This window comes from Falco biarmicus, chromosome 5, assembly GCF_023638135.1.
Source record: "Falco biarmicus isolate bFalBia1 chromosome 5, bFalBia1.pri, whole genome shotgun sequence".
In the NCBI taxonomy this organism is placed as follows: domain Eukaryota; kingdom Metazoa; phylum Chordata; class Aves; order Falconiformes; family Falconidae; genus Falco; species Falco biarmicus.
This window is the reverse complement of record NC_079292.1, coordinates 81,245,596-81,260,730: the sequence shown is the minus strand read 5'-3', so window position 1 is coordinate 81,260,730 and position 15,135 is coordinate 81,245,596. Positions and strand designations below refer to the sequence as shown.

At 38.8% G+C, this 15,135-nt stretch overlaps 1 protein-coding gene across 6 annotated transcripts in view; it reads right to left on the bottom strand.

The window, feature by feature from the left end:
• CCDC91 (coiled-coil domain containing 91) overlaps nucleotides 1–15,135 on the bottom strand; it is a 150,049-nt gene that overhangs the window by 94,401 nt on the left and 40,513 nt on the right. For all 6 annotated transcript variants that reach the window (XM_056341289.1, XM_056341287.1, XM_056341288.1 and 3 more), the window contains exons 5-6: nucleotides 14,534–14,722; nucleotides 12,527–12,631 (exon numbers count right to left, since the gene is read on the bottom strand). In XM_056341289.1, coding sequence (XP_056197264.1) covers nucleotides 12,527–12,631; nucleotides 14,534–14,722 — 294 coding nt within the window. The remainder of the gene's footprint in view (nucleotides 1–12,526; nucleotides 12,632–14,533; nucleotides 14,723–15,135) is intronic.

Sequence of the window (15,135 nt, the reverse complement as noted above, 5' to 3'; positions counted from 1 at the left end):
CTGCTAAAACTATTGTCTAATTTTGACTAATATTGGCTAAGACTTAGTATTTTGATAGTGAGAATGGTCAAGTACTCACAATAATTACACTGTCTCAGATGCCTTACATTGAAGACAAACAGGACTCAAGTGGATCCACAGACATGGAGTTGCTTTGGCACTGTTCCCCAATTTTTTTTAAGAAACTGCATGCCAAGTAACAGATAACTGACTTAGAAGCATTGCCTTAACAGTACAGTTATTCAAGTTCACAGGTTTCTTAATTTTGAGTACATTTTGCACATTTCTATTATCCGCCCCAATAATCCAACAAGATAGTATTTCTACAAAAGCTAGATCCAGTGAAAATCTTGATGGCACAAGCTTGGTGGTAATGAACTCCAATTTATCAGTGTTAAATATATTTGGTCATTTCACAACTGTCTCAAATAGAATTTCCATATTAAATGGAAAAAAAAAATAATCATCCTGAACACATTCACCATGAATGCACAAATGGAGATGTACAGTAGCTACAATGGACCTGTGACACACTAAACATAAATTAGTCAATGCATTCAAATAAATCTAGGATACACTGGCACAAAACAGGTCAGGCCAGTTAGAAAGCAGTCAGGACAGGAATCTTGGTTCCAAAAAAATATGTTAACTTCCACATACTTACACACTAGAAAAATGAAAGTTTTCTAAGCACAATTTCTTGCATATCTTTAAAATTAGAGAACCAAAGGAGGCACGTAACTGTAAAAGAATAAATGCTAAGCAAGCTATATGACTGTAACTGTATACTAAAGTACAAGGCAAGTTACGCATTCCAAGCTGTTAATAATGTACAAAAATGTAATAAGAGGTATATTTGAACAGACCATATTTTTAAAACAAAACTTGCATGCTTAATATTATATCCACTGTTCCAATTAATCATTCTGAAACAAGACCGAAAAAATTAAGTTTAAGATGAAAACATAAAAAAAAGGGAGCAGAATCTTTTCCTAACAGAAAAAAAAAAAAAGAAGCTATTTTTCCTTATACTGTGGAAAAATAATGTAGAGGAAAGAAGACATCAAAACTGGGGGGAGGGGAGGAAACAGGCCAAAAGACAAACAGCTCTGAAATTATTAATAAAATAGAGACTTTGAATAAAAATGAATGTCTGAAAGAACACTACATAGAGTAACACTAAAAAAATTTTAAAAGGTGAAGAAATAAACGTGAGGTATCTGGCACACACTTGAGAAAGAGATGGGCAAGGGATTGTTGCCATATCCATAAATACTTTTAACAGTTGAGCAAAAGGATGCATTACTATCTGTGAAAGTGCCTTTTCTGAAATCCCCCATTTTCAGTGTTCCATAATTTTAAACCCTGCTGTGACCTGTGAAATTTCCTGGAATCTCATTTATAAATTTGGTTGCAGGTACAGTAGGTAACTTTTTTTCACACCTATTTTTCATTATTAGCATTCTGTCTCCTCAATGTCTGCACCTAAAACCAACCTAAATATTTTCTTAGAAGATGGTATTTAACACGATGTAAGTCATATATTAGTTTTGTAAGAAAACATACATTTTCTGGTACTGCAGCCACAAAAAGCACTACCTTCAAGACCTGTTTCCAATCTCCTCCAGAACACCTTTTCCAGAATCATAAATGCATTCTACTGGAAGGAAAGACCAGGAAGGCGATTACAGGGTGTTGCCTTTTATGTGAGAGAGGAGTTGGAATCCATGGAGCTCTCATTTAGGGTACACGATCAGTGATGGACTTACGGGTCAGGGCTAGCAGGCAGATGAGCATAGCAGACACTGCTGGACGTGCCTGCTACAGACCAGATGGTCTACAGGAAGATGATGTAGACAAGACCTTTTTCAGACAACAGGACAAGAGGAAGAAGCCTCACGTTCACAGGTCCGGGTCCTCATAAGGGACATTATGCATCCCCTGTATTTTCTGGAGGGACAACAGAGCAATCCAGGAGATTCCTGGGCCACATTGATAACAACTTCCCAACAAAGGTGACTGAGAAGTAATCGCCAAGGCACTGTCGGACCAAATACTTAAAAACATGGAAGGACTGTCTGGGGATGTGAAGATGTGCCTTGGCTGCAGTGACCATGAGATGGGGGAGTTCAGAGAAGGAGCAGGGCAAAAAACAGGATCACAAACTGGACTTCAGTAGAGAACGATGACTTTGGTTTCTTTGGGGAACTGTTTGGAAGAATCCCATGGGATACAACTATAGAAAGAAGGCTCCAAGACAGCTGGTGGCTATTCAAGGATTATATCCTCCAAGCTCAAGAATGGTCCATTGTGACAAGCAGGAAATCGAGCAAAAGCAGCAGGAGGCCAGCATGGATAACAAGAAGCTCCTCACTAAACTCTGGCATAGAAAGGAAATGTACAGGATGTGGAAGAAGAAGCAGGTGACCCAGTAGGAACACAGAGCTGCTTTCCAATTGTGTAGGGATGGGGTTAGGAAAACCAAAGTCCACCCGGTTTTGAATCTGGCTAGGGACATGAAAAGGACAGAAAGGACTCCACAAGGGTGTTAACCACTGAAGGAAGACTGCAGAAAACACAAAACCGTTGCTGAGTGGGGCAGGGACCCTGGTGACAAAGGACACAAAAAATCCCTTCTTTGCCTCAGTTTTTGTTGGTAAGACTGGCCTTCAGGAATTCCAGCCTCCCTGCCAAGACCCAAGGGAAAGTCTGCAGAAAAGACTTAAATCCTCAGCAAAAGATGATCAAGTTAGGGAACACCAAAACAAAGTGGACTTAAACAAGTTAATGCTGCCTTAATAGGATGCAGCTGCAAGTGCTGAGGGAGTTGGCTGATGTCATTGTGAGGCCACTCTCAATCTTCCAATTATCTTCAAAAGATCATGGTGATCAGGAGAGGTTCCTAAAGACTGGAAAAATGTAAATATCACGCCTGTCCTAAACAAGGGCAGGAAAGAGGATCTGGGGAGGGGAACTATGGACCCATCAGCCTCACCTCAATCCCCAGGAAGATGATGGAGCAACTGATCCGGGAAACTGTTTCTGGACACATGAATACAAGAAGGTGTAGTCAGCATGGATTTATGAAAGGAAAATCTTGGTTAACCAACTCAATAGCCTTCTATGGTAAGTGGTGGTATGGTATCTCTACTTTAGCAAGGCTTTTGACACTGTCTCCCACAACATCCTTATAGAAAAAGCTCATAAAGCATGGGTTAGATAAGAGGACAGTGAGGTGGACTTCAAACCTGGTGAATGCCTGTGAACAGAGGGTTATGATCAGTGGCAGAAGGTCCACCTGGTGACAAGTGGAGTACCCCATGCATTGATACTGGGGTCAGTACTGTCTAACTTTTTCTTTAATGACCTCAATGACAGGGCAGAATGCACCCTCAGCAAGTTTGCTGGGAGGAACTGGTGATACACCCGGATCACCCTGTCACTCAGTGGCTCCTTGACAGGCTAGAGTTTAACCAAGCTAAGTCCTGCTCCTGGGCAGGAATAACCCCATGCACCAGTACACAGAGGGTCAAATGGCAGGAAAGTAGTTTTGCAGAATACCACCTGTGGGCAATGGTGGACAAGTAGTCCACTAGTGTATTGACTGCACCACACATCTTGGTGTCCACTGCAAACTTTCTGAGGGTGCACTCAATCACACTATCTCATTAATGAAGATAATAAATAGTATTGGTCCTAGTATGAACCCTTGAGGGGCAAACACTTGTGGCATATGAAGGCATGGACTCCAGTTGTGGTGCAACCAGAGACACTTTATTGTACAGAGAAGCTCATATTTATATCTCTGAGCCCGGATACAAATTCCAGCTGGATGTACAACCAGGCTCAGGGCAGAAACCATCCATGGAGTTACATAGCTATATATCACTACAAGCATGCAGACACCTTTTTGCTACTAGATAACCATGTTTATCTTTCTTACTCTCCTTCACAATACCCAGCTGTTCTCTCACCTCCTACCAGATCAGACATTCTCTATCCTCCTCTCGTATCTCTCTCTTCAGACCCTCTCTATCCTCCTCTCTCTTATCTCCCATCAGTAATGGTCAGATATTTTCCATACTCCTCTTCATACACCTCTCTAGACATTCTCTATCCTCTCCCACATCTCCCTCTTTTTTGTTTGTTAATTGCGACAAGGCAAAGGTTTTGTGTAGCTGGGTGACCATGACTCAATTTATGTTAAGGTCAACTAAACACTGAATACAGGAAAAAAGACATGGGAGACATAAGGCAAACATCAATAAGGCAGTTATGGCAATTACAATAAATCCTGTAATACTTTTGATCCACGGCCCAAAGTTTCCCAGCCATGAGAAGAGACCACAGGCATACCACCCCTGGCTCTGCTGCACATCTTTGTTTAAGGCTTTTAAGTTTTGTATGCTTCTGTGAGTTGATTCAGAGTGGTCACTCATGCAATACATCCCATCAAAGTCTTCACGCCCATGTCCCTCTGCTAACAATAAAAAAATCAACAGCAGCTCGGTTCTGTAGCGACGCGTGACGGACAGAATCAACATCTGCTAATAAAGCCAGAAAGAGTAGCGTTTGTAGTATTACTTTCTTTAGCAAGCTAGCAGCCTGATTTACTAAGCAAGTTAGAAGCACGTCAATCGAGGCCACTACACATAGCTCACGAAAATCAGATAACCACATCATGTACTGCGTTGGAGTTCATACCATGCAAAGCAATGACTTCCAATCATGTGGTGCGAGTGTTTAAGGCTCTGCCATCACTTCAAGAAGGGACATAGTGAATGTACTATGAAACCTCCCTTCCCACACTGCTTTTTTTTTGAACTCTTCAACGGCCTCATATTGCACAGGCTGCCACTCTGGAGGCTAATTTGGCTGATACAACACTGGAGATGCCATAGCGACTCCTAAATCCCCTCTCAAGCGCTTCCCACTTGCATTCCCGCCACTGATCCCCCGGACCCCCTTTTACCCTCCCCAAAAACACAGTCAAGTCATCATGTGTGTGTGTGCGCGTGAGGAAAAAGGTCTGGTTCCTTTTTTGGATCTATAGGACCTGAAACAAAAAGTTTCTCGATGTCAATGAATCATTGTCCGAGTTGTCCTGTTCCTGCACTCGGTCCTGTGTTGTGAGGGTCACTGCAACTGGTGACAGGAGCTTTGGGGGGAGAGGAGGTATGGACAGAATCTCCGTCGTTGACGGTGTGTTGAGAAGAGTCACGCTGTCAGTGCAATTTACAGCCTCCCCTGGTTTAGCACTGTTAGTAGAATTAGTTGACACTTGGCAAAGAGTAGTCAGAATTTGTCACCCAGTTGCTAAATGCATTCCTGCCACAGAGTCCTCCGCAGCAGCAGCATCATACAATCATCTGCCGACTGCTTGCTAGGCAGGAATTTGCAAAGTGCCATCAGGTGGAAAGTCTGGCACCACGTCACGGATCCGTTCAAACAGAGTCACTAGCTGCGGACCTGTCACAGCTCATTGCTGAGCTGAAAGCAGCCGTCGCAATACGTCCAGGCTGCGCTGTTGATCTCGGGATAACTTCCCTCTCATTGTTCCTGACTGCTCACCTTTTTTGTAGGTGATGGGTGCACAAAATTTTCTGTGGATCCTGGGTCAGTTGGGCTAGCCACCGGTTTGGGCTCCGTGAGCCTCCTACTCAAGCTCCACGTTGGGCACCATTTGTAGCGTATAAAGGCACGGACTCCAGTTGTGGTGCAACCAGAGACACTTTATTAGAGAAGCTCATATTTATATCTCTGAGCCCGGATACAAATTCCAGCTGGATGTACAACCAGGCTCAGGGCAGAAACCATCCATGGAGTTACATAGCTATATATCACTACAAGCATGCAGACACCTTTTTGCTACTAGATAACCATGTTTATCTTTCTTACTCTCCTTCACAATACCCAGCTGTCCTCTCATCTCCTGCCAGATCAGACATTCTCTATCCTCCTCTCGTATCTCTCTCTTCAGACCTTCTCTATCCTCCTCTCTCTTATCTCCCATCAGTAATGGTCAGACGTTCTCCGTATTCCTCTCAGACATCTCCCTTTAGATATTCTCTATCCTCCTCTCCCACAACCACGTGTTACTGGTTTCCATTTGGAAATTGAGCTGTTAGCTGTAACTGGATACAGCCATCCAGCCTTATTCATCTAATAGTCCATCCATTAAATCTGTATCTCTCCAATTTAGAGGCAAGAATGTTGTGGGAAACATATCTCAGGAGGTCCCTTCCAACTGCAATGACTCTGTGAATAAAATAAATGTTTGAGATTGAATTTTTCTACTTTATCACAATTATTTTTAGAACATTATTTCTCAAATTAAGAACAGAAATATAGGGGAATAAAAAGCTCACTATAACCATCACAGCTAATGTCATAACTGTCAAACACTATCAGATATTTTCTGTGATCACCAAGCCTTTGACTGATATTAGTTAAACAAAGCAGCACTGAGCTTTCATATGTGCTTTACCAATAATGCTGCAATTAAAAGCAGCACAGTGATACACTCAGTATCATTTACTCCAGGCCAAGACTCCGAATCAACCATAAGCCTGCTGCTGCTATTAAGAAATACAACACATTTTCAAATTAGAGAGATTTATGAAGATTCTTATGTGAATTATTAACCAATTTCCAGTTAAAATCCTAGGTAGATTGTACTAAAATTGCATACGTTATTCCTAGTGTCCATGTGTGACAAAACTGAAACAGTCATTAACCCAATTCAACACAGCTAGTGTACAAGCACGGATGCAGTTATGTTTAACCTACTTCAAAACCTCAGAAACAGAAAGAGGAAAGACAGCAAAACAGTATGGTATTTTTGCTGTTTAAGTGATCCAGATATGTCAGCTTCCCTAAAATCTCCAGAGCCAACTCAAGAAGAGAAAATCTGTTTCACAACCTATTGTTGAGTACATACTTTCAACACTCCTTCCCCAATCTGAACCGAAGTTAAGGTGGAATTATTTAAAATCTAATTGAAACTGTAGCACAAAACAGGCTACAGCTATGCTTTTTTTGCTATAAGCATTCTTACACAATATCACATTTCAGGAACATAAAACAGTAACTTTTTTCTTAAATTCATATAGAGATGTTGGGAGACGAAATAGAAAGCATAAGTAATTTCGTCTTTTCCATTACAAAGTTCACAAATTTGTTATAATAAACACAAGGAATACCTTAGCTTGCAAACAGAAGTAAATCTGTCAGCCCCTTCATCAGTTTCTCTGGAATGGAGATAACCGTTGCAGTCAAAATGATACAAAATTAATTTCAAAGGTGAACTGCAGTTTGAAGAAAGAGCACAGTTACTCAAGCTGTACTTTATTTTAGGTTCTGTATAATGGCAACAGACAAATTCTTGGATGTTATCTTCTATCACTATCATTATTCTTTTTTCCCCACAAGAGCTACGCCCCCAAACAGGAAAACTGGTCTGTCAAAGCAGGATAAAGACATATCTGTTTGCATGGTATGGGGTATATGGTATTAACTACAGTATTAACACACAGGGAATACCTCCTCCAGAGAAAGTTGTATCTTCCACTAGAAGATACAACATTTATTAATCATATGGTCAACCAGCATTAGGAAACATGGCCATTTCACCCTGTCACTTCAACGGCAAGTGCTTCCAAGAGCTTGGATGCTGGACATCCAACTGCAAGATTGCTTCTTGAAATTACTTTACAAAATGAATGTTCATACAAGGCCAGGATTTTTTATGTACATTAAAAGCATAATACAGGGGTCTTCCAGAACAGGAAGCTTGCTTTCTGGGATAATCTGTGTTCATTCCAAATACACAAACTTTGCCACCTTCTTATGGTCAACATCAACAGACTTATTATTCTAGGAAGATGTGCATTTCAGATTTCCCTCATGTGTCCTCAGGTTTCAGCCACTGAGACTCTTCATAATATGGACCACATATTCCATCATCACTAGACCACCATCACAAGATGGATCACACATTGTAGGTCTAGCACTGGCTAGAAATGGGCGGCATTCCTGTAACAACAACAAAGCAGCAGCTGGGGAAGTTAGAGACTCCAGTTTGTTCTTCTCTCAAATGCTGGGAAGTACCCCATATTACAGGCAAAATTATACTCCCCAGCTGTCAACAATGGATAAAAAAGGAAAAGGGGAAGGGAGACGGAAGGCACAGAAGGGCCGAGTTTATCCATTACGTAAGCAAGGTTGGGAACAAGTGGAGAAACAGAACAAAACCAACCCCAACGATGCAGGGAACTGGGAAGGAAAAGGTGCCTTAGAAAAGGCACAACCCAGAAGAATTACCCCTAACCCACAGTCAGCTGTGCCCTACATACCCCTGCCATTCTGCGTCCAGATCAGTGCCACACAGCATCGCTGTTACAGGACAAGGTCCCTTAGGAGAAGTGCTAGCCCTTGGACACAATGACACTGGGACTAACAAGGAGGAATGATACCTACGACTAACTTCCCACTCCTCAATCCTTATTAGTAACTTCTATTTACTTTTTAACTCACTTCAAGACTTTCCCTCATAATTTGAGGCTTTATAATTTGAAAGTGACAATTGTACAGGCACTCAAATGAAAAATCACCCAAACATCAACAGTTACAGAAATAAAAAATTAAAACATCTAATACCAGCAATGACTGCTCTTAGATTACCAGGCTATTCAATCCCAGCTAGATGTTACTGCATGACCTAGTAGTTTCTTTGGATCATTACATGTTGATCTGTCAATATTTTCTTTGGTATAAGCTTCCTCTCTTACCTTTCTAAAACATCACTTAAAGAGGGAGTTTATCTGACCTGCTTTCTTATGCACAAAAATATATTTCAAAATTAAATGACAGTAGTAAGCTAATTCATTTTTAATCATGACTTCCTGCAACAACAGGAATATTGCTAAATAAAATAAGCACATTACAGTCACTTTTTCACTAAAAATTTAAAAGACATTCCCGAGAAAAAAAAAAAAAGGCAGAACAGAAATAAAGGATTCCAAACAAAAACATTTTTGGTGCTTTCTAAACAACTATAGATTTAAGTTAGAAGAATCACTGTCAGTTGCCAACATAAAAAAAAAAAGTCTACTTCAAAAAGACAGATCACACCACATCAATGATATTTTTCTTTAAAAAAAACCTGGCTTGCTTAATGTCCATAAAGGGTTGATGATGGGAAAAATATGTGTATAACCTCAACTAGAATTTTCCAGCAGCAGTGAAGTATTACTTCAAATGTGACTGTGTGGTAAATCAAAAAAATAGCAGAGGAAAAGTACAATCCAGTTCTTAGTGAATCATCAAAAACAGTTTTCTGTAGATAGACCAAACATCAGAAGTCTTATCAGCTAAAACCCCTGTCCAAATAATTAAATTCCTACTCCAAGCACTAGAACCCAGACACTATTCTCCCCCCTCAAATTAAATGTTCCCTCTCTGATTTGAAAAGTAATACACCTACTAAAAGTATTCATTTCACTGTTGATGGATTTTCACTATAGTACAAATTGGGGTTTGGTAGTTTTAAAACGCAGTAGTCATTTCTACAACATATTGCAATGGGGCTGCAGCAAAATTTTAGATTTAGAGGATTAAAATGACCACTAACAGTCATTATAGTCAACAATGTGTATTACTAGCACTAAAGGCCTTTAAAATATGCAGCATCTCACATTTAGAAAAGAGGTGAGGTGTTAAAAAAGTTGAGGTGATATATGTAACTATGTGATAAAAAAAAGAAAAAAGTCTGACATTGAAAAAATATAAACATCAGACATAGTTTTGCACCTGCTTCCTTCCTATCTAAATAAGCAAGGAATTATAAGGCTCACATTGCATTTATGCAGCTTTACGGTTGCAACACTGCACACAAGTCAAGAAAACTAAAACTACACTTCCCACAGCAATTTTAACTCAGCTACATTTTTGTATGCAAAGAAGTTAGAATTACAGTATGTTATTCTGCCTCTTAAATACTACAAACACCAAAGTGGGAATGTGGGAGTCATAACTCTCATTTTACCAGCTTGTATGAATTCAAGATCTCCAAGAGACCATTGCATTAAATATCCAAATAGCTCTATAATACTAGTTAATAGCAATTTGTTTATTCTGTTTATGAACCCACTGCTGCTCCTTTACTGTCTCTGGTTGCTTTAGTAACATATAGAAACAACATTATGAATGTAAAAATACCATACACAGTGTTAAATCTTGATTTTTTAAATGAAGTTTTATTTAGATGAAGCACTTTTTACTTCTCTCTTTTACACAAGCATAAATGCAGCAACACTCGGTTTCATCCATTGGTTAAATACTAACACTATAGTAAAGACTTGGAATTCTGTCTTCCCTGATTAGGAAGAGGGATTATAACTCTCCTTCAGTTCTTCCAATTTCAGTACTACTAAAATTAAGTATCAGGTTTTTCACACATACTATGAAGAAAGTTTGTGACTAGTCCAGAACACAACTCACTTCATCAGCATGCTAGTCCAACTCAGACAAAACATCGTAATATGCTTTATACCCTATATAATATCTCCTATGTAATCAATCTTTGTATCCTATGTTGTCTTTCAAAATATTTTTTAATACCAAAAAGCCTGAAAGCATATTTTATTGAAACAATTTTGTGACAACAAAACTGTGGTGACATAACTGTCACCCTTGACTGATGCAGAAATCAATAGGAAAAGATGAATGGAAAAAAAAAATACTGGCTTAGTTGTCAAAGATTAATGAAATCTCTTGGAACTAAGCACAATAACTTCACCAAAAAAAAAAAAAAAAAAAAAAAAAAAAAAAAAAGAAGAAGAATCTAAACCAAATATCACCTTGTTAAAGATCTGACTAACAGACTAGATGTGTTGTCCCCAAACGAGCTTTTGAGAATTCCCTGTCACAAGTGCCAGATGTGAGTGAGTTAATATAAAGGTTCACGAAACAATGCATGTACATGTAAAAAGCAGTTAGAACCATCTCACGGGGCATTTGTTTTATACTCAAATATTAACACAGAAATTTAACGTAAGAGAAATTAAGTCAATGCACGCCTACAACTTGGGATATCAGAATCAGTTCAGTTGCAGGTCTTATCCTGCGAGCTGCTAAAGCTATCCCAGAGTCACCACTATAGTCTGCTTTCAAGCTTTTCCAGTCAACAGCAGTAATAAGTAGCTGTTTCTACTGGAAAAAGAAACGCTAGCGAGACAGGTATGTGTACTGTGTAGCTGCCAGATTTACTCAGTGTGTGGCTACAGGTGTTGACCCTAGTGCTGTAGGAGCCAAAGAAGAAAGACAAAAGGAACTGGCATCAAAAGCTGAACAGAAGGCATCCAATATTCAAACTTCATTAAAGTATTTTTGACTGTCAGCTCTTAGAGGTATTTCTTCTCTGATTTGATTTTGACCATACACAGAAGACAACATGAGGAAGTACATGAGTTTTCCTACAAAGTAAGTTAAAGGTTACGACCCTTTCATTGCCATTCTTGAAAACTGTAGTATCTGATTCAAAGAGGTATGATACAGACACTGATACTTTCAAACGTTAGTAATATTTCCACTAAAATAATTTTGCTTGAAAAGTATCGTGAAAGTATTTAAAAATAAAATCCACTAATTCTATTGTCAAGAGTTGATGACGACCACTAACTTAAACCCGTATGATACTCCATAAATCATAAGTTTTTTAAGCAAAACTTATTTTTGAAACATAGCCATGCAAAATTTCTTTCATTGAGTAGGAGGTTACATACAAAGAAAAAAAAATAATAGATTATTTTATTACTGTAAATTCTAGGAGTTACTGCGGCCAGGAATTCAATACAAATTATTACAGAAACCCTTAAATACAAATGGGAAAAAATGCAGTAGCTACTTAAAAACCATCCACAGCAGCGAAAAATAATAAAAAAAAAAAATAATGAAGTGAAGCTGAATTACCAACAAGAAACTTTTGAAATGTTTAAGTCTATAATATTTAGTTTGTCCTGTTATAACACTGGAAGAAGACGGAAAGCTTCAATGAAAAATTTGTCTTGTATGTGAAACTTCATGTATGTATTTAATGAATAATGTTAATTTTTGCAGTGGAACCATTTTTAACTCCATTGTATAGCATCTAATTACACTTTATAAAGATTCTTCTTCTACAATGCAAACTATTCCATATTCAAGCCAGCTAATACTTTACAAATAATTGACTCTAGAACATGCTAAGTCATACTGTTAAACACACATCTACTCTGCAAAGTGTTTTTCATCTGTTCTATGAAATAAATCATTATAAGGATGAGTGATCTGAGTTGTAATAACATACCTGGGCAAGGGGGCTATTAAACCAATATTTCCACTAATGTTAAAAGTCAGGCTTTGATCTGCAGACCTCCGAAATTCTTTAAATTCAACAGGCTTTTGAGCAGTCCTATAGATATTCAACAGAGTATTTGGTGGACACAAATATACTCTAAAAATAGAGATACCACAAAAAATAAATTACCTGGAGCATCTTGTAATGATCTTGATGTGAAATTACTTTTTCTTTTTTTTCCTTCAAGAAATCCATTTCTAGAATACTGTGCTTTTCCAGTAAATGTTCTAATTCCTATAAAGTTTACAAAAATAAAACGTGTGAAGTTACAAACAATTGTGAATTGTGAAAACACAGATTCAGTTAATCATTCTAGCTAATTTCATTTCTGAAGACTATGACATTTTCTATCATAATACACACAGAGATAAAGGGTTATGCAAGAAAGCTTGGACTGCAGTCTTTAAGTTGAGACACTATTTTCAAAAAGTGTAAGGTATTTAAAATAAAAGGCATGTCCCGGAAGGCATATCCTACAAAAAGAAGCCAAGGTCACTAGGTTTGTCTAGTCTGGAGAAAGGGAGGCTGAGGGACAACCTCATTGCTCTCTACAGCTTCCTGAGGAGGGGCAGCAGAGGGGGAGGTGCTGATCTCCCTGGTATCCACTCACACGATGGGAAAGGTTCAAAGCTGCATCAAGAGAGGTTCAGACTGCACATCAGGAAACATTTCTTTACCAAGGGGGTGCTCAAACATTGGAATGGGTTTCCTAGAGAGGTGGTCAATGCCCCAAGCCTGTCAGTGTTAAGACTCATTTGGACAATGCCTTTAATATCCTTTAACTTTTGGTGAGCCCTGAAGTGCTCAGACAGTTAGGCTGGATGATTGTGCAGGTACCTTCCAACTGGAACTACTCTATTCTAATTATTTCCATATTTTTAATAGCTTGTCCTGTCTTTCTGCATTTGAAAAGCAGCACATTAAATGTACCTTGAGCAAATGGTTTCATTAAAGAAGGCAGAAATCCCATTACATACAGCCCTAATGATCTCTACCTACATCTCCAAACTGATCAAAACTTTTTGATCTTGCAGTGAGCCAGTCTAAAATCCTCCCAACATGAACCAATAGAGAGCAATAAGAATGACACTACTCAAAAATTATTTGATATACAAAGAGCTAAAGTTGGGGTTTTTTTCTTAATGCAGCTGTTGCTCCTACCAAACTCATTCCTACTACACATAAGCTGTTGGCACCCTTTCAGTCGCTCAAGAACAACTATTTCTGCAGCCATGCAGGAAGCCAGTATAGAAACAAATGACCTGCCAGATCACTGCACAGCTATTCAAACAAAGGCACAAATGAGAAGGTCATAAGGAGGACAGAAAGAGCAGGTCTGCTGAGTTCAGTCTTGCTTTTGGATAAAATAATCAAAACAGTCTAGAGATTCAAAGTTTTAGATTCAGCTTAAGAGACAGAAACTGATTGTGCAACACCAACCTGGAGCCTAGCTCTCAACCTGTCTCCTCTTACAGTCCCTTCCACCACTCCCCTATACACTTATTTCCTAGCAAAATCAACCCATTCCAGACCTCCTCATCTTTGGCTCTAGTTATCCATCCTCATTTTCATTTCCAACAAGCCATTTCCTCTTTCCCTGGCACACCTTGAGAGCCGTCACGGAAGAGTATTAAGAATAGCAGCAATTAAACTTACCTTCCCCCATGCTTCAGTGACCTTTTGCTAACTCAGATGCATAACTGCAGGTATAGCCCTGCTTGGTATTCTTTCATATTGAGATCAGAAGGAATAAGAAGAATTTAAATTACCAGAGCTCCCAGACAAGAAGAAAGTGTTATGGTTTACGTCCATAAAGATAACCAAAGATACTATCAACTTCAGTGACAACACACTACCAAAACATGGGGAAAGGACTACACATTCTAACTGCAGAGTTCCATGCTAAGAAAACTTTTCTTTTTTTCCCCTCCAGGAAAATTTTAGAAAAATTCAGCCTAAAAGACCTAAAAGAGACAAACAGACGAGGGATGGGGGGGGGGAAGGTATTGAAGTATTTTGGCTAAATTATACTGGTTTATCTGGAATTTGCCTAATGCATTGCATTTCTCTGCCAGCTCCAGCTATATTTGAATCCTATATAAATGCCAAAGATTTTCATTAAAAAAACATTCATACCTTTTTAATTTTTAATTTTTCTTCTTCAGCAGTGCAAAGCTTGATTTCTAGGTTTGCAACAGCTTGTTGAAGGTAGCTCTTAGGTTCATTTGTTCCCTGTGTCTCAGCATCAACCAAAGCAACAGTTGATGTAACTAAAGTCTTGTCTTCAATTACATTCAAAGAGGCAACTGGAATATCTGCTTGAGTCTAATTCATACGAGAAACAAAATGTTAAACGAAATGGTAAAGGTAATTTAACATTCCAGTCAAGTCAACTTTAATTTCCAGATGACATTACAGAAATTAAGAACTGTAAATACGAAGGTTACTTTTTTGAAACCACCTTTCTCTGAAATTGGCCGTGCACAGTCATATGTATGATGTGCTGGCCAAAAAGAAAGCTCCAACAATGGAACTGTAGCTAGGAATTCTAGACAGATGCACATCAATCCTTCCAATCCCCTCAATTGCTTTTCAAGAATACTTTAGGACAAGGCTTTAAGAAGGATGGCACAGTTTCCAATGAGGTCAAAATACTCGAAAGACGTGAAAAAATACAGAAGCGAAACTGAATCATCTATCTCAAAGCAACATGCTTACAGGGAAATAAACTCTCCTTG